We start from the raw sequence: 27,163 nt of genomic DNA on the forward strand, positions 1-27,163 counted from the left end.
TTTACTGCTTGTTATTAGTTCTTCTGTAGAGGTTTGCATCAAGGCATTTTTATGAAGAGTAAATATTATTTAAACTGTATCATTCCTGGAAAAATAGATTTGGGGTTTCATAGCAGCCTAATAGTGAATCTTGATAAGGACCCACAGCCCCTGACTATCAGTTCATCCCTCTTCTCTGGAAGAAATAGCATTACAAAAAGCTGTCAATATGATCAAGAAAACTAGGTTTTTTCCTTTATGAATACCTGAATAACAGCTAAATAAAAGTTATTGCTGAGAGTGGGGAGTGGGAACGCCTTTCAGTAAATGGAATTGCAGTTTGCATCAGGATGTCATTTGTTGCTGTGTTCCTGAGCCCTAACTTGGCTCTAGTTCACCTAAAGCTCTGCTGTGATTACCACTACTTAAAGTTCTTGGGATGCTATAAGTCATTTTAAGCTTGAAAATGTGAATAAGGGTAACAAAAGCTCCACCAAAAGAGGAGATGCAGAGGCTTTTTAGAGGAATGGTACCACAGACATTTCTCCCAAACTTATAGCTTATTTTCAGGCAAATAATTAGTTTATGAAAAATAGAAACATTTTGACATACAGTCAGCTCTTAAAAATGTCATGGGGGTGAGAAATTTAAACTACTGGCAATGTCCTATTTTTTGAACAGTAGGACCAGCAATCCATGGAGAAAAAAAACACCTCGTGCCTGGCAATGATCAAAGTGGGAACAGGAGAATGCTAAGAAATGCTATTTAAAAATGTCTCTGAACATTTTCTTGAGGCCAGGGTTGGGGTTTAGACTGTGGCAGGCCCTTCGACCTTGTGTGGCAGCGAGTGAGAGAAGGTTTGTGGAATTTTTTCTTATACAGGATTATGCCCAAAGTCTTATGTTCATATGGCTTTGACCATGCCTAAGCCTTTGAGTGGCTTGCTCACCTTTGAAAGTTTCAAAATGAAATAAAGAAATGGAGCAATTTTAATCTGGAATGTCTCTGTCTGGGTGTGCATTGGCAGTGACTTATCAGGAGCAAGTGAAACACGTTTCATGTGCTGGCAGTTTAGGTAGATTTGTCCTAGTTCAGGTATCAAAACATGTCATAGAAACCAGGAAAGGGGCTTTAGAGGTCTCAAGCTAAGTGCTAGAAGTGTTTCTTGTGTTTACAGGAGCACTGAGCATCCAGTGTTGGGGGATATAGGGGAAGTTATGGACAGAAAGAATGAAATTATGTTCACAGACAAATCATTAAAGCTCTGTAAGACACTAGTGCCTCCTGATAAAACTTTGGGATATCTAGGTGGTGGTGTGGGCTCCACAGAGTCTGCAATCAAAGCACTCTGTTATTCAGGGTTTTGCTGAATTAGTTACTTGCAAGGTTGAGATCAACATGTTTTAGAAATTTAATGAAAGGCTGAAGAGAAAACAAGTCCATGTAGGCTGTGTTTGGTTATTTCCTCATAATCAAACTCAAATTTTGTGGGCCTGATTCTGCTCTTACTTATGGGAATCAAGCCTTGTGCTGTTTCAGATAAGAACAGCCATGCAGAGTGTGGAGGTGCTTCTTCTCCTGGCATCTTTAGAATAATTTATGGGTTCTTTTCTTCTTCATCAGTCAATATGTAAACCAAGGAGACAGCTTTCAGTGACACTGAGGTCCTTTGGCAAAGCAAAGGGAGAAAGAACAAAGCAGTGCAAAGTCAGTAGCTTGTGACTTGAAACCTGGGCTCAGTTACCAGCAGCTGCTCTGACCTTGGGGAAACCACTGAGCCTCAGCTTACCTGGATTCTCCATTTGGAAATTAAGATAATGGTGTTCCTGTGTCTCAAGACTCTCGTGGGGGGGTGCTAATGGGAGGCCCCTTCATGAGAAAGGTCTTGTTACAGGACCTCACTTAGAAGTATTTTAGGAATTTAGTATTTCAACTAAACTTCTTATTTCTCTCCTCCACAGAGAGGGACACAACCACTCATGGATGATTTTTATTTTCTTCCCTCAGATTTCTCAAATTTCCATTAAGCTAACATAACTCAATTATTTTTCTCTCTGCTCCTCTTTCCTAAATAGAAGTAATGGCCTAATGCTTAAAGGAAATTACTTTCTGAACTTGCATTTCTTACTCTGGATAGTTACTTAGTGCTCCCCCAAAGATTTGCAATGGCTCTTAAAATCTGCACACAAGTTCCTGGATGGGGGCAAGTGTTCTGCTATTATTGATGGGCTGTGCCCTCATACACCATCACTGTGTGGAGGTGTGTAGAGCACAAACCCTAAGTGATGTGCTCAAGATAAACTGTGGTGCAGAACAGCTGGAAGTGCAGAAAAATAACCAAAGCCCCTGGCTCTTTTTCTGTCCCCTTGCCCCAGAGGAGGAGTCCCTATCACTGGTCATTAGGGATGCAAATTGTGTTTCTCAGGCCGGATTAGGCAGCCTGGAGATCAAGCCCTGCCTTAGTGTAGTGTTGCAGAGCTGTCCTGGTAATCAAGATTAGCATCCAGGGCCTAAGGTATGGACTAGAATCTGGCTCAAGTGATTTGTCTTTGCTTGAATTGAGATTATTGCACTGATGACATCCTTGTGATGTGTCTTAGTCTAAAGACAATTTCAAAGAAACCTTCACCTCCTCTGACTAAAGGAAAATAACACTGTCTGCCAGTAAGACGAATTCAGCTGCCCGATGCTGTAACTGGTATGAATGCTCTTACCTCCTATTAACCTTCCCACATTGTACTGGTGTCCCAGGAGAAACCAAGAATCTGACAGAGCCCTGCTCTGTAATGGGTTGTGGATTAGAAGTAATGAATCACTTACAGGAAGTTGTCTTTGGTGGAATATAAACCAATATTTAGTCTCCAAAGCAACTCTCAAAGTGCTTTAAAAAAACCCCAAACAAGATAATCTTCTTCTGCTTTGTACTCTTGGCCTGTCCTTCAGCAGCCCCCTGATGCCAGAACGTGCAGCATGGAAAGAATTTTCTAAACTTTCTGTCAGCATTAAAATCTGAACTTTTTACCCTGCCTGTAAAGCAGCAAAACCCTCCTCTCTCCTCTCTTATTTTCATAGTGTTACTGCTTATTGTTCTCCTCATACCTTCCCCTCAAGGTGCTGGAGTGCAGCACAAAGCTCTCCATTTGTGCTGAACTGTTTGCTCTCCTTGAGTAGGAGCAGAGGGAAACGAGGCACTGGGAAATTGCCATATACTGGCACCAGACTGGAACAAAAGCCATTTCTCCTCTGTCAGTGTTAATCAAAGCATGAACTTGAAATTGCTTTATTTTTCCCTCCTTCACCTTTGCTTCTGACTTGTGGCTTATCAAGCAGTTCTGACTGTTTCAATTCCAAAGAGACATTAAAGTGTGGAAAAGCGTTTCAGATTGATCTTCGGTCATAAGTCCATATGGAAACTGTCTGCTCCATGAAATTTCCCAAGCCTGAAAATCTCCCTCAGTAAGCCTATTGCACTTCAGTGCCTCTACAATAGGCTTTTAAAATATTTTGCAGTAGGATTTCCTTTAAGAGAAAATATTTTAAGTAGGACACCAACAGGCCTTGGCCTTTCTATATCGTGTGAAGAGTGCTCTAACTCGATTCCTGTGCTCCAGCTCTATCAGATAAACTGAAGGACCTTTCCCTTTTCAGCAGAGCAAAGTTGCCTTTAAATGGGCCTTGCTCTTTTATTCTCTTCTGTAATGCATTTAAAGGTGGCTGGTGTAGAGTCACATAATGGCTCTGAGATAGTATTGATAGCAACATGATGTATGGTGCATTTGGGCAGGAGATGAGCACACCCACTGGAAGACTGTTTTGAGACAGCAAACCATCCATCTCTATTTATTAAAAAAACCTGAAGTTATTGGTCTTTCCATGATCTGGCAGTCTGCTGCTGACAGCAACTGCAAGAGGGCATGCTTTTGAAATGGACTGATCTTGTGCTAACTTTTCAGCCCCTAAGACTTTTACGTTGTTTCTGGAAAAACACACGGATGTGTTTTAGTGCTACAACCAGACTTTGAAAGCATTTTCCAGCCTCTTATTAGAAAGCCCAGACCAAGTTAATTATTTCATATATCTGTGCAGTTCCAACTGTAACAACTGCGTCGGGTAGCTGCTGTGTGATGGCGATTTTGGACTCTCTAATATGATCAGCACTCAGGGAAAACTTACTTGCTTGTTTACTTTAAATAAATATGCCTAGACCTGCTTGCATGTCTGAATTTCATACAGCAGTGAGAAGGTTTGCTGAGCTCATGGTGCTTTGGGCAGCACGTGCACACTCGTTCTGTCCTCTGTAAGGTGCAATCCTGCCCACAGGCTCTTGAACTGAGGCCAAGAGGTGCGGGATATCCCGAGGTTTGGGATTTTTGGCTTTTCAGCTTTCTGGTTGCTGAACACTTCCTGCTCCCTTAATCCAGGCCCATTCAGCCTGGATTCGGCATTTCCTTTCCCTTTGAAAGTGTAACTTTGGGACCAACCCCAGAATTTCATTCTGTATGGACAAGAAGTTTGCCTTGAAGTGGATTGGGAACTGACAGGGCCCTACTTGCAAAGTTACAGTGTGTGTGCCAGAGCAAAATACATCATCAAGGCACTGCCACTTTGTTTCTCATATTTTATTGCTATTTCTCATTCCAGGTGTTTGCAGCTCTGTGTCACAGAAGAATTGGAAGTGCACTGTGCCAGCAGCAGCCCTGGGAAGCAGACTGTTACATCCTGGTATGATTTTAGTAGTGGTTTAAGATACAAAGAGCAGGGAGGGGCTTGGAAGGTGAAAAGACTGCTATGTTTTGGGGGTTTTTTCCTTGTGTGAAAATTTATTTTCATTTAAAAAAAAACAAGAAAAAGAATTATACTAAATCTAGAAGGCTGACTTTTGGCTTGTGGCTGAACACTATTGACCACTAGAGCTGCTGTCGGGTTAAATACTTGCACCATGTCATCTGGTGCTTATGACTCACCATCTCTAACTGTTTTAGCTGAACTTGAATTGTTTCCACTGAAGGCAGTCACTGCAAAATGCATTTCCCTCTAGTTTTGTTCATGTCTTCAGGTTCATTCTGGATTTGCTCATGAGCTACTCCTGCCTCTTCCCTTTGTGCTCAAATTGATGCAAAGGCTGAAATGCTGTGATGATCAGATTTGTTTTCTTTTCAAACCTCTGCTCTTCCTGAATGCTCTGGTAAATCTTTCCCATGATTTCACTGCAGCATTTCCCCCTGCTCCCCCAGGCCTCCTTGCTTCATGAAGTTATGCAAATATTTCTGTGCTTAAACACACATTGATAACATTTTATATTGACTGGAGTAGATTTTTACTCCTAACGTCATCTGTTGGCAAGAAGGTCTGATTAACCTTTTCCTACTGTTGCAATTCATCTTGGATCACGTGTTTCAGACCCCTTCCAGAGCAGGAAAATATTCTGTGTTCTCACATCCAAGACTCTTTCCTCTGTCCTTCACTGATTAGAAATCCCAAGGTTATCTTCCACTGACTGAACATTACCTCATGCTTGGCTAAGAGTAAGACTGTGCACAGAGATTAAAATGGTGAGTTATTGTGTGTAAGATGCTCAAAGGTAGAAGAGTGGAAAACCATTTCAAATACCTTGAATTGAAATAAGGTAGACTTCTGCCACTGGGAATGGGAAGCAAAGTGTACACAGGGACACTTACTGCGGAATAGAAGGCATGTGTTAATTTGATTACAAATCCACAACCCCCAACACAAAGTTTAAAGGGAAAAATGGAATTCAATACATCTGTTTGACCATTTCCTTAAATTTGAGAGTTGCTATAAAATAGAAAGGATACTAAATAAGGCATTGGAGGCAAAAATCCTACAATCCAGAAGAACCCATCCTAAATCAGAAGGTATGAGAAGAGGCGGTGAGAAAACAAGCTTTTCCCCTTTACCTCTTAATGTCCTATTATACACATGACACACTTGCAGCATTTTCATTGGGACAGCAGAAACTGTGTGTTGCAGTGCCTGCTTTAAACTATATTTGATATTATAGGGAGCCAGGGGTTCAAAGCTTGGATTGCAGTGCTGGGATCCAGGAGGGGCTTGCTGCAGCAAGGAGAGGGAGGGGAGGGAGGTAAGCCTGCTGTCTTCCTGAGGCAGTACAGTTACATTCCCTGTGGTCACATGCTAGCTGCTAAATAATGTTAGACAAATAGACACCTTTTTCCAAATTATGCAAGGGTTTGTTTCATTTGTGAAATTTAATAAATACATTTGTATCAGGAAAAGTAACGTACTTACTATAGTAGAGATTCTATTTACCTCTTTCTAAGTGGCAATGACTACAGCTTTATTAGTTTCTAGAGTCTTATTAATTGTTCATGCGATACTGGTACAGCTTTTTTCAAATTTTCACATTACCCAATAACTTTTCCTTATCTGGCATCTGAGTCACTGAGGAGGCTTGGCTTCTGTTGGCTGTGCTCACACCTGTGACACTGGAGGCCTTGTTATCGCTGTGTTTATGTGCCTCATTCTGGTTGACAGCGTTTTGGAGTGTGTTAAACAGGGCTGAGTTGGATCCCACTGCATTTCCTTATGTGTGCCCTTTCTAGATGGTAAAGCTTGGAATATGGTCCAGTGTGGCCTGTGTCTGGCTCTGGATATAATGTGTAAGGGGAAAAAAAGACTTAATTTTGCAGAAAGAGTTGGGTGAGTGAGCAAGATTGTGCTTAAACTAAAAGCAACCCATTTCAATGTCAACTGCTCTTTTTTTAAAACCACTGCATAATCCTTAATGTTTTCTTTAATGTTGTTATTCTACACTATTCCATAGGTGCATTTCCACATGCATGTTATGAGCAGCTCACTATTCCCTTCATGCACCTTTGAGCATGTGTGGAATGCTACCTCAATGGATTAGATTCAAATCAGACCTTAATAAATAAATCGGGACATTTTAGCAAACCATTTGATTCTCAGCCCTGCAAAGGAAGCCAGCTGGGTGGATCCTGTGGTTTTGCTGAACTGAATGTGCACTTCTGGGACAACAAGAAATGCTGGACAAAATATTTGAATTTATGCCACGATCTGCATTTCTGTCGGTGTTTTCTGAGGTAGACACAACTCACTGTAAGACAGAACTGACTGTTAACACGTTAAAATGCTGACACAGCAGGATGATGTTCGTGCTTTATTTTGGCACAGACAGTAAATTCCATTTGCATTGCAGTTACTTTTCCTCCTTTCATCTGACACGCAGCTGGATTGTGCTTGTACGGCTGCGGGAGCAGGTCTGCAGCTTTAGATGAAACAGCTCATTCAGTGGCCATGCAGACTGATCCGCCTTGCTCTCGCAAACTGGATATCTTCTCTGTACCTGGGTTGGTGAAATGGTCCTGCTGGAAGACGTAAAGTAAACCTTGTCATCACCCCAAACTCTTGCCATGCTGATAGTCTGGAGCTACAGCCCTTACACTCTGCTCCAGCGCTGTGCTTGTTTTGCTAACCTGGCTTACTTGGAGGCTAACCCAGGTCGGCTAGTGAAATGCCTGCTTTTTTTTTACTAAATGTCTTCTTTTCAGAGTTGCCCTTTAGTGCTGGGATATGATCCCCTTCAGATTAACGGGAACTCATTTCTACATCCATTTCATCAGGAGGGGCCTCGAGGACCTGCTGAAGCCTATCTATCCACATTGTAACTTTTCTATTAAAACGTTTATGACGACTAAGAAACACTGCAGTAATTACACCCGTCCATGGCATAGCAGGGATGGAGGAGCAAGCCCCGGGGCTGTGCAGGGTGCCGCTGCCCGGCCTCCAGGCGGTCCCGGGGAGGCGGCCGTGCCTCGGCTCCCGCCCCGGGTGGGGCCTGGCCCGGCCCCCGGGTGAGGCAAGAGCCGGGGCTGGAGCGGGCGCTGCTCCCTCCTCCTTCACTCGGTGCTCCCGCTGGCTCGGAGCGGCTCAAGCAGCGGCAGGAGGTGAGGGGCGCCGGCGGAGGAGGCGAGGCGGGCGGGCGCCCACTGCCCCTCGCTGTCCCTCCCTGTCGCTCCCTGTACCTCACTGTCGCATCTCTCTTTGCAGATTCGGATCGGCCCCACCCGGAGGATCCCAGAGATGGCGAAGGTGAGGAGGGCGGCAGCCCCGGGCTAAGGCGGCCCCTGCCCTGCCGCTCCCGGGACATCCTCGTCTCATCCGTCTCCTTTTACTCCTCACGGATTGAATTTTTGGGCTCCCTTGAACCGCTCCATCCCCGAGCTGGGCAGACGCGGGCGGGCGGGGGCCGGGGATCATGTGAGGCGCGCGTCAGACACAACTTTTTTTCTTTTTTTTTTTTTCGCCAGTTTCCACTAATTTGGCCAAGTTTTCGGTACCCTGTGTTTATAGCGCGCCTGGGTGGAGGCTCCTTCCACTGAAAGAGGAAGGAGAAAAAATACTGCCGTGGCAGTGCCTAGCGGAGGCTCGGGGCTCGGTATTCCCGTCCCCAGTTTTCCCATACCTAACTTTAATTTTTCCGGAAGCCTTGGAGCTCTCGTGCAGTTCTTTGTTTGATATTTTTTGTCCTTCCGTTGCTGTGGTTTGAGCCTGGATGAAGACATGGAAAATGATGCGGACTCCAGTGTTTGTTTCTATAGTTGCATCCAATGCATACGCTCTGAAAAGTAAAATAGGAGTTTAATGGCTTGTTTGCGGGTTTAGGAGGGCTGTAGGAAGTGAAAGCAATTAAAGTGTGTGAGTGCTTTCACAAAGGTCAGAGTAATTTCACTTAATGAGTGGAGTGATTAGTGGTGTTTTAATGCCCCCATGAATGTTAACTCATACTCTGGATATAGTTCTGAATAAAGAAAGAAAGAGTACTGCTAGAGAAAAAAAGCTTTAAATAGTATTCTTCTAAATCCTTAAAGTTTAGTTTTGGTGATTTTTTTTTTTTTTTGAGGGATAAAGAAGGGATTTTTCTTTCTTTAAACAACAGTCCTGGTCTGTAGGATGCCTCTTAAGAGGACAGGGACCCCTACCCATGCCAGGGCAGGACATCTGACCAGATGGATATACTTGGACAATAAGCCTTTTATTACAGAATATGTAGCATTGCTTATAGGCTTGAAAGTAACTTCTTTTTAGTAAAAGTATGAAAATTTGCAATACTCTTGTCTGTTCCACAGACACTCCAACTTTAACTCTGAATCTTTTTAAAAGGAATATTTCATTCTTCAATAGTGCAAACCAGTTAGTCTTGTCTTCACATTGTAGAATTTTCTATTGCCTGAGGTGACACCTGAGGCTGGGTTTTTAGCTGTGGTGGATGGTGGTAGGTTAAAGTCATGGGAACCCTGAGGTCTTGTACTAGGTGGGCCTTGTTCTCCAGTTTCCACATTCAGAGATGTTTTTTACTTCAGTAGTATTCTTTGCCTGTGCAGTTAGGCAGCCATGAAAGGCTGGGAGTGTTAAAGCTTTTTAGCCTAATTTTATAAAAATAAAAACCAAAGTGAAGAGGAAACTCTACTCCTCATGGCAGGTGTCTTTCTAAATGTTGTTGCGTCATGAAATAGTGGCAAGAATGAAAATGCCCATTAATCATGAAATGTTGAGTGTCAATTGACAGAAGCCCTTTATGTGCACAACTAAAGGTTCAGAGTTCACAAAGTCCAATTTAGTCCAGATGCATCACTGAAGAATAAAATCTTTGAAGAAGGTGAGTTATATTTGGAGTCTTGGTCACTGAAGTCCTTGTTCTTGCTCAGTTCTGGGAAGGTTCTTATTTTTTTTTGCCCAAAGACCTGAGGAACTTTGTGTGTTCCATGTCCAGAACAAAAAGGGTCATTCATTTTGTAGGAAAACTACAGCATGCTGTGCTGTGCTGCACAGACTGGTCTCTCCATGGCCATGTTTTTCTGCTTTCTTTGAAGGAACACTAACAAGCTGCCTTTTCTCTCACATCTGTATGTGCAGTGCTCTGTTACTGTATAGATGAGCATGGTACCATCTCTTCCTGCTCAGTGAAAAGCTGGGAAATCTACCCTGTGTTTGCTAGTTCAGAAGTCTGGAAAAAGAGCAACAAGCTTATTTTCTGCTTGCGTGCTGGGGGCTGATCTGTTTTGGTCTGCTACTCCCATTTTTTTTTTCCTGACTGTGGACTTGGGAGTATTTTGTGTATCCATTTGTGAACTGCCAGGAAAGGATCCCTTACTGCTGGTGAAGGTGTGGCTGCTCTGTGCTAAATCTGGAGTTCCTGTTCTACCAATGTGCACGTGTGACTTGGGAGCACAGGAATAGTATTGCCAGCTCCAGTAGTGCTTCAGGGGATTGTCTCACATTCCAAAGTACAAACACTTTTTCAGCTCTGGGCCCTAAGTGGCTCTCTGGCTCTGCTGAGGTTATTTGTGAGGACAGGTTCTTTGAGTGGTTTTGCAAAAGTCCCTCCATCGGTTCCTACCTTGCTGCTGCTTGCTCTTCTCCCATTCTCCCACCCCCTGCCTTCCTTTTTTGTTTTTGGCTTCCCTCCTCCCTGTCTGTGGTATCTCCATGGTGTACTGACTCAGAGTTCAACACGGATGTTGTGTAATTACGTATTTTCTCAGGAGTTTAAATTTAGTGGGGCAGATGTGAGTATAGTCTGCTGACCAGAGCTTACTCCTGTTTCTGTGGACAATCTGAAGCAGTGCTGGACTTAGAGAGGTGTTTTGTAGAGATGTCTTTAGAGCTGTGCATTTGCATCCACTCACAATGTAATTTGCATTGTATTGCCCTTGAAATTTGGGTGAGAATATAATGAAATAATGGGATATTTCTTTTGTGATGTGAGTTTTAAAGCTCAGATTGAACTGGGATCTCTGTGTGGTCTCCAATGACCACAAAGGCTTTCAGCTCAGCAGTGAACACTGCGTTGTGTTTGTCTGCAAGGTGGCTCTTCTTGTGCAAGAGATCTTGGGACAGGCTTCCATTTCTTCTAGCATGTGACCTTGTGGGCTCTTCTGTCTGCTGAAAATAGCACACCTTCTCTCTTTGTCAACCTGTGTGCTGGTAAATATTCTCCCTTTCCTTTCTTGCCATTCCACAGTTTTCCTGTGCCATCTTGTAAACAGATAGGTGCTTTAAAAAAAACCCACAGAACTCTCATAACACATTCTCTGTACTGAACACTGCGCTTTGCAGCAGCAAATTTTTGAGATGCTGCTTTTGTTGCTGCAGAACAACCTTGTGAAAGGAGATATCTCTTTATCTGTGAGAAGTCCGACTGATAAGATCTTGCTGTGGTGGGTACAGAGCAAGGATAGAGGAAGAAGTCTGAATCAGTTCAAGTATGGCCTTTGTTTGCTGATATGAATGCTTTGTATTGAACAGTGGCTAAATGTGGAATCTTGTGGGTGGGAAATATTTTGTGTGCTTGGTGAGAAAAATTAAGAGGAACCTCGTTAAGTGGCTATTGTTGATCTTGCAGATAATGCTGTTGCCAGGTTATGTGGCCACATCAAATTGTCTCTTGGGAGAAGTTCACCTAGCTCTGAGCTCCTTAGAAACAGTTCACCTGAGAGGTATCTTCTCCTTCTGCAAACTTTTGCTAGACTAGAATTAAACAAAAATACTAGAGAAAGTGAATATACTCATTTGAACGGGCATAAATTCTAAAGCAAGATCATCTCTTGCTTTGAAGTCTTCTTTTCCTTCTTTTTTTCCCCCTCTGCCTTTGCTCTTCATGCTAATTTGGTCTGTCTAGGGGCTTTGTTGGTCTCATTGGGAGGTGTCTGGAGAACATATAAGCTGCTGTGATTTCTACTTTGGAATCACAATTTGCACTTGCACTACACATGATTCCTTAACAACAGTCAGTGTATGGGGGAATGTAGACAGAAAAGAATGTGGGTCAGTTTTGGGTGTTACAATCTTGTGATACACTTTCTGTGGAGATCTTGTGTGTTGTGTTTCTCTTTGCATTTAACTGCCCAGTGTAGGGCGTTGTGATCTTGAGCCATCCTTTAATAAAAGGATGGCTCAAGATTACAAAAGGATTTCTATCAGACTGTTTGTGTTTTCCACATTTCATTGATGTGCTTTGAGTTCTTTTGGATGGCAAACTTGGTAACCAAAGGAAAAGGGACCTATAAGGCAGTAGTGTTATTGTGTATCTATTTACATAGGTGGCAAGGAGCATTTTTAGATATACTAAAACCAGATAGATTTTTCTAGAGGTGAATAAAATATGAAGTTTGTAAAAAAATGTTAAATAGTTGTCTTTCATTTAATCATTTTTCATATTGGGTTAGATGGCATAGCAGTTGTGATGCTGCAATCCATCTGCAAGAGCCATTTTGCTTCAAGAAAAGTTTATATTCTACTTAGTGTTGAAACTGTGGCTGAGTTGTCTTGATAAATGAGTGTCTGGCTTTTGTCAGAAACTCTTTCGTATGGATCTGTTATTTTGCTATAAATGTCTGGTTTGTAGCTCCTGTTTCAGATTTGCTGTGACCACAAGTTGCCTGCAGTGGTTCAGTCAGTGATGATGGGGTAGAACAGGTGCTTGCCCTCTCTTTCTCTGGCCCAAAAGTGCCACGTTTGGGAAGGAGGAGACGGCTCTTCCCTCCTGGTACCCAGGTGATGTGGATCCTTGTTATGCTGGATGGCAGAGCTGCAGCACTACTTCTGGCTTGCAAGAGGGATGTGGCTCAGGTTCTGATTGAGGGTGATTGTGGCAGGTAGGGAAAAATCAGCCCAGTGCTGTTCATCAGAAGGGAATGCCTGGAACGCAAACAGTGCTCAGGCACCAAGGAAAGTCCTTCAGACTTCAGCTGCACCAGAAGATTTTCAGGAGCTATTTATCAAGCTTGGTGTGTGTTGAGGCTTTCCATGCAGTGCTGTTGAAAAGAGAGTTATGAAGGATTGGGAATAGTAGTGCAGAGGTAGATTTATTGTAGCATTTAGTGTTCACACATACATTGTCTACAATGACCACAGAGGAATGTTGGGCTGTTGTCACAAGACTTAGGAATTGTGAAGAGGAATTTCACTTGCTTGGAACAAGATAAGCAAAGGAAAACTTTAAGTTAAGGATCAGTAACTGCATCCTCTGAGGCTTGTTGACATTGGTGATTTCCAAAGGAGAATTGTGGTAGTTCTGTAATATTAGTTATGTAAAGATGATATGAAACAAAACAGTGGGAAATCCACTTGTAAATAACCCCATGCTGACTGGTGTGGTAATAAGGGAGGAGGAGGGAGAGGCTTTTCAGTCTTTAGCTGATTTACCAAATTAAATTCGATTTATAAAACTGCATCCCAAATCCTTGAGATTTTTTTTCATGGTAGCCTTTGGAATTAGCTAGGAAGATGACAATTAATACATATTGCTCTGCCTAAATTCGAAGTGCTGCCTAAAAACTTGCACTTGTAATGGGAAAAGCAGAATGTTTCAGTGGGATTGCTGCGCTCTGAGTAAAGCTGGGTATTGGAAAGCATCTACCAAAAAGAAGCTTGTTACTGTTAAACACTGTGATACTTTGTGTTCTGATCTGCCAAAATACATCAGAAATAAAGGTAACTCATTACTCTGCTGCAGTGGGAGGGGTGGGGAGTCTGCTGGCAGTGACATAGAGGTGGTCTGAGAGGCAGGAGCACCTCGGGGCAGTATCTGGTTCGTGCTCCCTGCTCTGTTCTCTCTGCTCCTCTGTCTGACCTGTCTGAGTACACTGACTGGAGAGCAGGGCAGGGAGTGCCTGAAATTGCTGACTTCAGGAAGGGCTGTAGCCCAGAGGCCACATGGCTCTGCTGCCTGTGGAGTGATCTGTGCCAGGCTCAGGAGGTGTCTTGGCACTTCTTTTCATGCTCTTTCTAGAGAGTGGAAAAATGCCCTGCCTGTACTGATTGTTACATTTGGACAGCAATGCTTACAGGAGATTTCCCTTTTTCAGCTGTTGGAAAAACCTTCCTGTTCCCCAAGCCCAGCTGTTTCCCCTTTTGACCACTGCTTGACTCTATATAATTTATAAATTAACTACTGTGCTATATACATATATATGGTATATAGGTTCCTGAACTATCATGTTTAAGTAAAGGCAAAACTTTTCCATAAGGGTGATGAGTATCCTTTTGTGTTTAATCCAAAGAGAAAATCCCTGAGGAGCCATGTTCCATGGAAACCAAGTGGAATTATTTTTGTTTGGACAAGCTGATCCTTATGTTTGAACTGTTATTTCTCTTTAGCTGTAAACTGATGTGGCTGAGTCACTTGTATAAGAAGTTGCTTGTGTCAAAAGCAACATGATGAAAAATTGAAAGCCACTGCAGAGTTCAGTAGGTCTCATTTGCAAGGTGGTAGAAAAAATCAGTATGATGCTGCTTGAAAGTTCCAGTAGGTTTTTCTTGTGGACAGGAAGTTCTTGTTTCCAAACCCGTCTTGGATCTTTGTGCAGCTTTCCTAGCATATGTGATTTGTGCAACTAATTTTTCAAGCTACTTCAGCAAATGATAACTTCTTAGTAATTTTCCTGCACGCAGTTTCCAGTGTTGTAAATACCAATTCTGCAAACTACTGTCATGTAAATATACCCAAATTTAACTGGGGTACCACTGAGCAAAACTGTAGTAGGACCTTTTGAGGGCACTGTGTTTAAATACCCACAGACTGCAATTTGGCCAGATAATTGCAACAAAAATGCTATCAGCTTTGGACTGTGGATTCAGATTTGGTCTGAGCTCATGTATGGAGAACTGCAAGATGTGATATTTTATTTCATGGCTTTTTCTCTCTCCCCTTGACCCCTTTTCCCCCTCTAGTACACGAGAGGCACCGTGACAGCCTTCTCTCCTTTTGATGCCAGAGCTGATGCAGAAGCTCTTCGTAAGGCCATGAAGGGAATGGGTAAGGATAATTTGTATTTTACAAAAAGGAAAGGGCTCTTTCTCCTCCAAAAACATCCTTTCTGAACTCATTTTTTGATCTTAGTAAATGAGAGTAAGGCCTGTGTCTACATGCCATGGAATGACAGCCCCAGGAGTGCACTGGTCTGGGCGTGTCCTGGTTTTGACTGTGCTGCTCTCAAGGATGTTTATTTTTAGCTTAGAATGACGGGGGGAAAAGGTGGTTTGCACATTCCCCATTAAAAAATGGATACTCCATAGGCTTTTCAGCTCAGAGTTTTACAGCACAGTAGCTCGACTGTGGATTTACAGGCAACAGCTGTGGAGAATTATGGCACTATGGTAGAAACTGCTTGGAAAATCTGCAACAGCCTCCTCGGTCTGGAAGTGTGTGAGCACATTACAGATCCCAGGAAAAAGAATACAAGCACACAGCAGGAATGCAGACTAACCACTGGTCTGTAAACTCACACTGTAGCTTTCTGGCCCCAAACTCCCCTGTGAGAACAAATCCTGATTTGCTGCTTTCTTTGGAGCCACGTCTGGAAGGAAGGGAAGGAAGGAAATACATGTGATACACCTCAGCCTACAGGCAAAAGTGAGGACTACCTTGCAAACTGTTGTATATAAAATGGGTAATAGCTCCACACTTCTGTACTCTGGGCTGTTTGGGGTTACTGGACTGAGTTTTGCTGGGAGCTGGCAGATTGTTGGTGAGCCCAAAGCTTCTGTGTGGAATACAGACTGTGACTAAATGTTGCTGTTAGTGCCTGGAGCACAGTCTGACACAGAGACTGATGGAGAACAAACAACACATAGGTCCTCCAGTCATATTTTTGCAACAGCAGAACACCCAACCTGGTGGCTCAGCTTGGGTTATGGTGACATTTGTTATTTTAAATGCTTCTGCTGTTTGTCAGTAGGCTGTTGCTTTCACAGCATCTTCCGTTGCCTTTCGAGTTTGTGCCACTGCTGTTTGTTTTTTAGAGTGTGTTTGTAACTCTTTGTGCTTTTTGACTTCAGGGACTGATGAAGAAACTGTGCTGAAGATCCTGACCAGCAGAAACAATGCTCAGCGACAAGAAATTGCATCTGCCTTTAAAACCTTGTTTGGCAGGGTAAGATGAAGAAAATACCTCTGGAAATGAGCTGGTTGTTGTGGCTTAAGATGATTACTTAAAACTATGAGGCACATTCATCATGTGAATGTGTAACACTGTAAAACATTCCTTGAAAGCAAATATAGTTTTGCTTCTGTCTCCCCTTCTTCTCCACCCTGCCATATCCTTAAAAGAATCACACTGTGTTTTGGGTTTCCCCTATGCCCATGTATCCTTTTCTTCTGCTTTATTTGTTTCAGTTGAGGTACCAATTAAAACAAAAATGTGTCCCTTGTGCTTTTTTTGCTGTGTCTCCAGAGTCTCTTAGCTTGCAGACTCACGTGCACCCATTTAAAATGGTTAGTCCTTCTTCATTACAGCTCTGTTTGCTCTGCTCTAGGATCTTGTGGATGACCTGAAAAAGGAACTTACTGGCAAATTTGAAACGTTGATGGTGTCTTTGATGAGACCAGCATATATTTTTGATGCTCATGCACTGAAGCATGCCATCAAGGTAAGAGGAGGGAGGGGAGTTAATGTTACATGAAATGCTTGATACTCTTCCGGTTTTTTGGGGGGGTTTGGTGTTGGTTTTTTTCTTTGTTTGTGGGGGTTTTTTTGGGAGGAACTTCTGGCTGCTAAGGGGAATGCTAATAGAAGTAGCTTTTTTAAAAAAGTTAGGAAAGTTATGCTAACACCTGCTAATGCCATGGGTTGGCCTGGTTTCTTTTTCATCCTAATAACTCAGAGGTAATTTAGAGCTAGAGAGTGTTTTGCCCCGGTGGATTGCAACACAACTCCAAAATTGATGGGCCAGTGTAAACTGGTGTCCACCAAAATTGTGAGCAGTTATTATCTGTAGTATTGAATGTGCTTTAAAAGCTGCCTTCAGTAATAGAGAGGGAAGAGTTGATAGCCCTCTCAGGATTACCCTCCTAACACTTCTCTTTGACTGAATGCCTTTAGTGCCTTTCTGTGCAGGCCAGGTAAACAAACAATTTACAATATGGATGTGTAGAAATTTTCTTCCATGTGCTTTTTTCTTTCTTTTCCCCTGTATGATATCAGCCTGTGGAATTTCAGGAATTGCATGTCCATGAATTATTCACAGAATTAATCTAAGTAGAGGCCGTTGAACTTGATTAGTGTAAGGTAGTGCTTTGTTGAATGACACTTCCACGTAAACTCCAAAGATCTTGATGCCCAGCTGGTTAATATGTAGGCTTTAGTCAACTGTGCAAGCAAGTGCTCATGAACCTGTGACCCAGCAAATAGTAGCTGAGACAACAGAAACTTCAGTCCTGGACATTTCTGTGATGTCTTTATGTGCATTGGGGGAAGGGGGGATGACACCTGACAAAGAAACCGATAAGGGCCTTGTCAATTAAAAGAAAAAAAATTGTATTTCCAAGTTCCCCTTATTGATCTAGGAGTCAAAGACTGAGAGGGAAATGACAGAACAGGTGGATGTAGGAGGGAGAATAGAGATAGTGAAACAAGAGTGGTTTTGTTCTTGTCACTTACAAAAAAAAAGATATTAAACACAGGATCACACGATTTCAGAGAATGTGCCTGCACAGGAAAGGATGTCAGTACTGGCTGCAGTTCAGCAAAGGGGGGATAACAGAAAAGGAGATGTGATAGAGGACTTTTGTACAGGATAACTGTGAGCATTAACTCTGTGCTGAAGGTTGAACCATCAATTTTCACTGCTGCTCCTTAGATTAGAGCTGATGTAACTGTACCTACCTCACCTGGTGAGTAGGCACATTCTTGAAACAGTCTGTGTTTTGGAAATGATTCCACGTAACCTGGCAGGCTTGTATTTTGGATGGCTTTGTGTGCAGTTACATATCTTTGCATGCAGTTAGTACTTGATGCTTTTCTTACAGGAAAGGTTGTAAATAATGCACTGAAGCAAAAAAATGCTCAGTATTGCATTTCAGTGTTGCTTTTGTGAAATGACTCCTTTGTAAGCAAAAGAGCAATGGCTTATTCATACAAAGTAGAGTCAGACTTGTGGAAACAAGATATTGGCTTGGCTTTTGTGGATTTTATCCTTGTAAAAGTGAGAGTGTCTGTTGTGTCTGCTGTAATTAGAGTGCAGCAGCCTAAACTATCTGGATTACCAATTCTGTGTGTTCACAGTGGAAGAGAGGGTTTGTTTAACAGCACAGTTCCCAGAAGGGTGGGGATCATTGCTGGGTGGCTCTGTGTGTATCTGTACTGCCTGATGACAGATGTCTGATGACAGACAGCACAGGAACTAGAGCTGAGATGGAAACTTAACTCTCTTCACTCACTTCTCTGGATCTCATTGACTGTGGCAGCAAAGAACTGAGGCCGTGCTTGAACATGGAAGGGCCCATCTGAGTCCTGCAGCAGGGAGCCTTTGCTAATTGTTGGGTTGGCTTCGAAAACAGTCAAGTCACAACTGGAAGAAATTCTTTTCAAAACCCCCACAATATACCAGAAAGAAGAAAATATTTTTTCTTTATTTGGTCCAAGTGCGTGAACTGATGCTTGCTTTTGATTGCCAAAGGAAACTTGTGTTTCCCTTTTGCTGTTCCATCAACTGATTGATACTTGCACCCCTGCAGGGAGCAGGAACCAATGAGAAAGTGTTGACTGAAATTCTTGCCTCCAGAACACCTGCAGAAGTGCAGCAGATTAAACAGGTTTATCTGCAAGGTAATTTTCTGTATAAAACAAAGGGTCTCCCTTCAGTCCTCCTAATGTGATTTTAGCTCATCTTTCACATAAGTTCTATCTGTGAACAGATGGATGTGTTCAATAAGAGGGAATTCTTCCTGCTGTGTTGCAGAACTTCATATTGAAAGAAACTAAGGAGAAAACTAAAAGAAATTAAATTGTAAAACTAAAATAGTTTTTATTTCAGGGCTATGAGTGCAGGTTATGGTGTTTTGTGCTTTATAGTTAGAATTCTTTCAAAATGCATTTCTTCTACCCATTATTTTCATCCTTTTGACTGAAAGGTGATTTATAGTAATTGGAAACCAGAAAAGTGGGATTACATAAAAAACCAGAAGTGATTTTTTGCCTTTTTCTCAGTGTTCTATTCAAATGCATTTGTGCAAAAGCAGGTGCAACTATTTGGCTGCCCACGGGAGTGCTTTTACCCTGTGTTTGTGGGGTTGTTTTTTTTAAGGCAGTGTTTAATTCAACATATTTCTTTCACCTTTATGCAGATTCCTGCCACACAAGAAATTCTCATGGCTTAACAAATTTTGAGCCCAAACTCAGAATCTCTGAGGGCAAAATTTATCAGTACTAGACTTGTCTGGGCTCATGGTTTTTGTAAGTTGAGACTGCCATATATTGACCTAAATTCAGATCTGTATCCTCAAGAGCTGAATCTATGCATGTCACCTTGTACTGTAAAATATTTTGAGTAATCTGCTCCTGATACTAGGGGTGAGGTGCTCTGTTTTCACCTCTGATACAGTAGGGTTGTAGGTGAAAGCAGAATATGTCCTGGCTGTTAAAGATGTTTCTGATAGATGATTCTACAAGCTGTGAGTCAGATGAACTTTTTGCTTTTCCTTGCTTTCTTCTCAAAACAGCAAGGAAGCCTGTGAGGTGGTGAGTGGGTATTGCTCTTTTGCAGAGTATGAGGCCAACCTGGAGGACAAGATCACAGGAGAAACATCAGGCCATTTCCAGAGGATGCTGGTGGTCCTGCTGCAGGTCAGTGTCTTGCTGTGTGTGTGACTGTCCCTTCTACAGACACATGTCACTTTGTGCTTTCTAAGCTGGGTTCTAGATAGGCCTGGTGATAGGCAGGGTTGGAGCTGAGTCACTTCCTCTGACTGGCAGGGTCAGTCTTGAGCTCTGAGTCATTTCCATACCACAGAACTGAACTGATGCCCACGGGTGTAGCAGATGCTGCCACGTGGGGTTTTGAAGGCAAAATGGGAAGAGAACATTTATTTCCTACAGACCCGTGCAAACAGAGGGGAGAAATAAGGTGATTTTGGATTAGGGGTTGACTTCTCACAGTAACTCTTACAGTCTGAGTATAACAGATAAGTGTGCTTCTGACTTAACTTTCAATTCCTCAATTTAACACCTTTTAAAAATTCTCTTCAGGCGAACAGAGATCCTGATGTTGGAGTTGATGAGGGTCTTGTTGAGCAGGATGCTCAGGTGGGTGAATGACTTTGGTTTTGGGGCATTTCTACAAGTTATCTTGCAAAGAGGGTATACAGCTAGAATTCAAATGTGAGAGAGAAATTAAGGTTCTCTCTGTGTGTTTGTTAATATGTTTTCCTGTGCTTTTATAAGTTCTGCATAAAAGAAGTGTGAAAATCTGAAACAATGGGATCAAAATTTTTGGCACATCTTGTTCTGCTTACTATTTAAAGAGATGCCTGAATGAAACAGTGATTAGGTCACTGGAAAGGGAGAGTTATAATTGCTGAGGTTTTGTGATGCTGAGGGACCCACTGCTGGAAAACTCAGAGCCATGAACAGCTCATTCCTTAATATCTGACTTGAGCTGCTCTCTGAATTTAATTCACTGTCCATGACTGCTCTCCAAACCCTTGCTCTGGATGAAAAGGAACACCAGCAGCTAATTGGTGTCCTTGGTGCAGTCTCTTGCTGGGTGCCATTTGGTTTATTCTTAGTTGTAGTGATGGTCAGTATTTCACCCATTTGGTTACAACTCTCTTAATGCACGTTTCTTCTCAGTTATTTCTGGGGTGGACATTTTGCTCTCACAGATTGACTGTTGAAGTGGAAGAAAATACACAGGTTGTTCAAGGTGACAAGGAGTAAAAGCAGAATATCAGATCAATAAAGCATTCCCCTGATAGCACAGCAAGATGGGGAGACAGACTGGCAAAATCTGTTTTACTGGCACAGGCCTGTCCTTTGTTACTTAAATTCAGAAAGCATTGTTCTCCTGCTATTAGAGTTAATTTCCTGTGGAAATTGCAGCTTGAAAATTAGTTGGACAAGTGTTTGAATCATGAACTAGACTGCTTCATGAAAGTGTCAGTCTTGGGAGGCAGATTTCTTTTGGCCTCTTTAATTGAGTTGAAATGAGCATCTAAATTTAGGGAGCACCACCCCTAAATGTTGAAAGAGTCCTGGGTTTCTAAGTGATCTCTGTGGTTTGCTGTGTACATTTGGCTTGAGCTGAGATCTTGAGTCAATGGACTTTACATTCACTATCCAACAGAGCTGGAACAGGTTCAGTAATTTTATAATTACTGTTGCCAGGTACAGATGGTCAGAATTGAGGTGCATGACTGTGCAAATGTTAGACTGTTTTTGACTTTTCAGTGTTTTTCTTGAGTCACATGATATTCTGGAAAGGATTGATACATTAGAAGGCAAAATATTTGCTCAGCGGTGATTTTTAATTTTTTGAGTCTGTGATTAATAAATATTAATTCAAAGCAGTTGGGGGACTTTTCTGAGAATGCCTGAAGGAGAAAGTTTAACTTTTTGGAAGAGATTTTGTGAATATCACTTCTTTAAAGTTATGCAGTTGAAGTACCCTTTGGGTATTGCCCAGTGGCAAGGCAGGTAAAAGCTTAAAGTTCGCATAAAATGTCATTTACAACTTGTAGTATCTCTAAAGAAACGTTTTCCTGGAATTTCTAAATGCTGTGCTGGGACTGCTCATTTGCTACTGGATGGAGAGTGCTGGTATTCATTTGGAGAACTTAGCATATATTTTTTGAATTAAATATCCTTACAGTGAGGGCTTTTTCCCCTCCAACCCTATTTTACTCTGTACAATTGGTATTAAAAAGAGCATGGAGAGTCACAAATGTGGTTTGAATAGGGTTGGTCTTTACATCAAGAATTACTTGCCTGCAGAGCAATGAATGTGCTAAAATGATTAAATGATAAAAATCTGGCTTCATATGACTAAGAATTATCAGCCCACAAATCTGTTTCTGAATCCATCTTCCCCTCCGTGTTGGAAAACTTTCTCCTGGGCCAAGTTAGCCTGGATCTGCCACTGAAGAGTCCATGTGTGACAAAGTTTTCCTAGTCTGATTTAAAAAGGGAAGGAAAAAAAGGGCAGAAAAAGCAGTATTGGGAATAGATTTTATCTGCTGTATTATGCCAGTTCCAGAAAACTTCAGGGCTTTGTGCAGTCAATTTGAGGGCCTTAAGCAGCATTACTCATGTAAATACTTTCACAGTCGATTCCAGATTATTTCTTTTATTTCTAAGACGAGTTCAGTGCTTGGCAATTTTATTTTGTTTTTTTTCCCCTCCAGCTATAGCTTGTTACTAAGTTTAATGCTCCTTAGAGTGAGACAAATGGAGCTTTTCCACAGAGAGTGTGGACACATGACAAATACTGCTGTTTTGATCTCTTGAATTCCCAACAGGTCTTGTTTAGAGCTGGGGAGCTGAAATGGGGAACAGATGAAGAAAAGTTCATCACCATCTTGGGAACCCGCAGCGTCTCCCACCTCAGGAGGGGTAGGTGGTGTGGTTCCTGTGTGCCTGGAAAATTCTGCTGAAAGCCAGCTCACATATAAGTGCATAGTTCTATTAGCTGTTCATAAAGAGACAATACTTTTTTTTCCCCTGCTCCTTATCTATTCATAAGTCTGTTTGACTGGGATGTTTAGGCCATTGGAAATAAAGGTGCTGGGATGTGTCATGTGCTAACCATCTGGGAGGAAACTGGGACAGAGAGAAGAATGAGTGGACAGATAATGACACCTAGATGGCATTATCCTGCACTGGGGAGGGACAGGGAGGAGTGCTGGCCATGCACCTGACTGAGGACACTTTGTGTTTTGCAGTGTTTGACAAGTACATGACTATTTCTGGCTTCCAAATTGAAGAGACCATTGACCGGGAAACCTCTGGTGACTTGGAGAAGCTGCTTTTGGCAGTTGGTAATTAAGTCTTAATAGATCTAGAACTGGCCTTCTTTGCCTACTGCCAGGCCTCTTTAAATGGCAGTTGTTACAGGAAGTGGCATGAAAACACGGTTCCTTTTGGAAGTTAATCACCTGGGGTCTATTTTGGTATCTAGAGAATAGGCCTTTATTCCTCCTTTATCAGAGGGGGGGCTGGAGGGGAGGTGGTGAACTGCATGTGAGACAAAAATTTAGGGTTCCTGGCAGCTCATCTAGGACAGTGTGGTGGTAATTTGTATCAGGGAGTAGAATTTGACTAGGAAAGTATCTTTTCCATTGGAAATAAATGGTATATTCTAACTCCCAGAACCCAAAGAGCTGTAACAGAGGAACAGAGCAGGTGACAACTGGACACTTAATTGTCCACACTGCAGAGAATGCCCCAGTAACACACACCTTGCCTTGGCAGTGGAGGGTTGTCCTGTATTGAATAACAGCCAGTAATTCAATCATTTGCCTTTTTCTCAGTGAAATGCATCCGAAGTGTGCCTGCCTATTTTGCTGAGACTCTGTATTACTCCATGAAGGTATGTACATGTTTTCCATCTCCTCCAGCTACAATTCCTCTCCCTTTTGCTTGTTCTTAGCTTCTTCTTTCACTGTAAGTGCCAACAGGATGCTGTTGGCAACTAAGTATCTGCAAAAGGTTCAGGGCATGCAGATGTGAGAGAGGATACAAACAATTCATAAGGTTTACTCTGAATTCTTCATAGGTATGTCAGACTGTAAATCATTTATGGTCTCATCAGCTGTTTCTTGACTTGATGCTGTTACATTAGAAAATATCTGGTGACATCACTGGGCACTTTCAGCTGAATAAAGTCTACAATGTCTTCAGGTGGTGGATGTACTGAGGAAGTAAAGATGACCAAAACCCAAACTGTAAACTGTGCAAATGAGTGCTCTTTGTTTGGGAGGTAGTTACAGACTGAAGGCAGAGTTAGCTTTGAAATATGTTTTAATTACTACCCATCCTGTTTTGAGAAGGCAAAAAAACTCATCAGGGAAAAGGAAAGAGGCTTAAACAGCTACAAGAGTTTATGCAGGGGAATCACATTAGCAACACATCTGTGTTTCTGTTGGCTTTGCCTTCTCTTGGATGGGAAGAGATAAGCAGGGAAAACTGTATTTTTAACTCCCAGTGGATAATATTAATTAAAGCTAAGGTAGGTAGTCTGTTGTTTTCAGGCAAGTTCCCAGCTCCCCTGAGGAATTCCTCCTTCTTCTTGGTGGAAAGCCTTAAGGTGTGTTTGTCACCAGATGGTTGTGTTGATGAGGTGTCAGCATGAGAATTAGTGATAAGACACAAAATGATGGCTTAATTTTTAAAAGTTGCTTTACTGCTTTTATAGATACCAATGTAAAATAGGGTTCAGGTGAAAAATACAAACTATTATACCAGTATGCTGAGCTGTATGAGGAGGATTGCTTTTTTCTTATTTATTCATTTTTATTTTTTAAAGAATGCGATTTTCCTGGAGGGTTTAGATTCTTGTACACTTTTATTATGAGGAGCCTGATGAACATCTGCTGATGAGGTCCCCAATTAATTTTTTTAAAATGAATAAAAATCATTAAGCACTTCAGCTAAGAAAGCTCTTCATCAATTATTACTTTGGCAGAGGAGTTTGCACTTCTAATTTATCGGTTTGGCATGACAAAGTTCAACACTGGGCAGAGTTTGGTTTCATGATTAGGTGGGGCAGAGCTCGGCTTTTACGGGATTCTAATGTCAAATCCTACTCAGAAACCACTGGACTCATGGCATAACTTTTGAGCAGCCTTAGGGCATTTTTAGGTGTAATCCAAGAATATTGCACCCAGTCCAAGGATTGAGTGACCCTGAAGATGATCGTGGGGGCTCTGCCAGGTCCTTCCCTGAGGTGCATGAGCAGGTCAGCACATGGACATTTGTATTGCTTCAGCTTGTGTGGAGTCTGCCTTGTCTGAGCACAGGGGCAGGATTTAGTCTGCCCAGACTGCCAGCACAGGAACTTGAAATGCTTGAAGTAATCAAGATGAATAAAAGAGTGGAGCATGTTTGTGTGGTTGGAAAAGGTTTATAAAGTTTGCCTTCATAATAAACAGCTGAATGGTCCATGGAACAAGTTGCTCTGCTGTGTCTTGCTGTATGATGCTACATGTTTTGTAATAGTCACTGTCAGGATTTCTGTGCCCCATTGCAGAACTGGCTGCAGTTCTGCAGACTCAGAGTACATTGGAAGGCTGATTTATATGTGATGCTGATTGTGGTGATCAGTTCTCCTGCTGTGTCACCTTGGGACTGGGTTATTTGGCATGTATCTGGGCATTCACAGTTGAAGCCTGTGAGATGAAACATGAAATGAGAGGTCTGACCACATGGCACTTGACAGAATTGCAGGGATTAGAGCACCCTGCAGGGTCAGTCCTCTGTTCTCCACGTTGCAGTGTGAATGTCTTGTGATACTGTCCCAGTATTCTCTGTTTTGGAGCTGGAATGTAATACGGACTTGATTTGAGATGCCACTTGTTGCTTTCTTGTTGTACCCTGGTTGTTTGTAATTGTTGTTTTGTTGCAGCTGCCCAGAGCAAACTCATATTTGAATCCTCTTGAATCTCTTGTCTGCAGGGGGCTGGCACTGATGATGACACCCTGATCAGAGTCATGGTTTCCAGGAGTGAAATCGATCTGTTGGATATTAGGCGGGAATTCAGGAAGAACTTTGCAAAATCCTTGTATCAAATGATTCAGGTAAAATGATTGTTCTGTTGTCAGGGAACACAGGGGTGATTGAGGTGGCATTGTTGTCACAGTGTATTTTCTTGGGAGGAGGTGGATGTGAGTCGAGCTGGATGAAACATTGAACTCAGAGTGATGTGGTGGGTCTGCACTTTTGGCAAGCACCACATTGCATTGTTTAAGCAGGGGACACTTCTTATGGGAAGCTAAAGGTTTCCTTCCAGTGTTCACTAGGACAGATGCTGTGGGTTTCTGAAATGACAATTATTCATACACCCTTTTTAGCTGCTGCTTCACTTCCTTTTTCTTGCATGGGTGCCTTGTAGTCAGTGCTTCAGAGAGGGTGCTGGCTCCAGAAAAATGGCATCAGGGCTGGGAGTCTGAATTATTGTGAGGTTGAGGTTAAAATCTTGGGTTGTGGTGTGGAACCTTTGACACCATTTCAAGTGGAAAGCATTTCACTGTGGAACCAGTCTGAATCATAGTCTCCTTTGAATGATAGAAAGGAGCAGGAAAGGAAAGAGCCAGTGAGGAATGCAGAACCAGCTGTTGCTGCACAGTTGAAGCCAAAATGCTTTTTTTCCCTGGGATTTTCTTCTTGTTTTACTTTTAAATGCTACTTTTTACAATTTTCTGTTATCATTCCTGACATTATGCTCCCTTGATTAGGCTGGGTGGAGTTGCTTTTGGCACTGCCAGTCCTGCCCACACAACTGTCCTGTGGATTTTGTATCAGAACTTCCCCCTGATTGCCGGGAGCAGGGCTGGGGCCTTTCTAAGCCACCGCAGGTGCACTTTGCTCATTAAATGTGTTGCTTTTGGTGCTGCTTTGAGGCTTCTGCTTTGGACTTCCTCCCTGTAGATAAATGCATTTGAATAAACCCTGGGCAGCTCAGTCACAGTAAAGCTTTTGGAGGTTTTTATGTTTCTGAAAGTCTGTCCGTGTAAATGTACGAGAGGCAGAGGGTTTCCTCGTGTCATTCCTGAGTGGAGAGTCATCCCTGTGGATTTCCTGTGGGTGTGCTGTGCTGGGGCCCTCCTTGGCTGGTGTGTGTGTTGGTGACTCACAGTGACTGCTCCGTGTGTTCACAGAAAGACACGTCTGGGGACTACAGGAAAGCCCTGCTGCTGCTCTGCGGTGGCGATGATGAGTAACGGGGACACCCAGGATCTCTTGTACTCCAGCTTTGCACCCCATAGTTGGCATGTCTACCTAAGTTTTTATACCTTAATGCTTTGTGGCTGCTTGAATTTATACTGGCATTGCACTTATTAGGAATGAGCATATTGTTAGCCAAGTGATCCCTTCCCCACATCCCAACTTACAGGAGTTTCAAGTGCCTTTGGTGATATGAGAGTCATCTTCATGGAAGATGGACGCTGAGGACCAAGTTCTTTGCAAGTGTTTTTGCTGTAATAGGAAAAAGTAATCATGTATTGCACTAATTGTTTGAAGATTATCCTTTTTTGCGTACATTTCCACCAAATGTTAAGCTGGTTCTAACATGACAACCAAAGCAAAGATATCCTTTGTATGTAATGTCTGAATGAGTTTGCTGAACATAATACAAGCAATCATTGGAAATCTAAAGGACCAATAAATTTTTCCCCTCTTATCACA

General features: G+C 42.4%; 1 protein-coding gene across 2 annotated transcripts; it reads left to right on the plus strand.

The window, feature by feature from the left end:
• Positions 1-4,647: 4,647 nt before the first annotated feature.
• Positions 4,648-27,163, plus strand: ANXA5 (annexin A5). 2 transcript variants are annotated; one of them, XM_018083900.1, is made up of 13 exons: positions 4,648-4,702; positions 8,033-8,074; positions 14,717-14,801; positions 15,824-15,918; positions 16,301-16,414; positions 18,501-18,591; positions 19,529-19,608; positions 20,011-20,067; positions 22,278-22,371; positions 22,701-22,796; positions 23,289-23,347; positions 25,432-25,554; positions 26,635-27,163. In XM_018083900.1, the coding sequence occupies exons 2-13, from the start codon at positions 8,066-8,068 to the stop codon at positions 26,695-26,697; spliced, it is 966 nt and encodes a 321-aa protein (XP_017939389.1). In that variant the 5' UTR covers positions 4,648-4,702; positions 8,033-8,065; the 3' UTR covers positions 26,698-27,163. The 2 variants fall into 2 exon arrangements, with proteins under 2 accessions (XP_017939389.1, XP_017939388.1); XM_018083899.1 differs by lacking the exon at positions 4,648-4,702 and adding an exon at positions 7,834-7,929.

The sequence above is a fragment of the Manacus vitellinus genome, unplaced genomic scaffold (assembly GCF_001715985.3).
Source record: "Manacus vitellinus isolate BGI_N305 unplaced genomic scaffold, ASM171598v3 scaffold_69_pilon, whole genome shotgun sequence".
NCBI classification, from domain to species: domain Eukaryota; kingdom Metazoa; phylum Chordata; class Aves; order Passeriformes; family Pipridae; genus Manacus; species Manacus vitellinus.

What these genes read in the sequence shown, in the direction of transcription:
- ANXA5 (XM_018083900.1), top strand. An exon ending in TGCTGGTGGTCCTGCTGCAG is followed by an intron (nt 19,609 to 20,010) that starts GTCAGTGTCTTG and finishes AATTCTCTTCAG; the next exon opens with GCGAACAGAGATCCTGATGT. An exon ending in TTGTTGAGCAGGATGCTCAG is followed by an intron (nt 20,068 to 22,277) that starts GTGGGTGAATGA and finishes AATTCCCAACAG; the next exon opens with GTCTTGTTTAGAGCTGGGGA.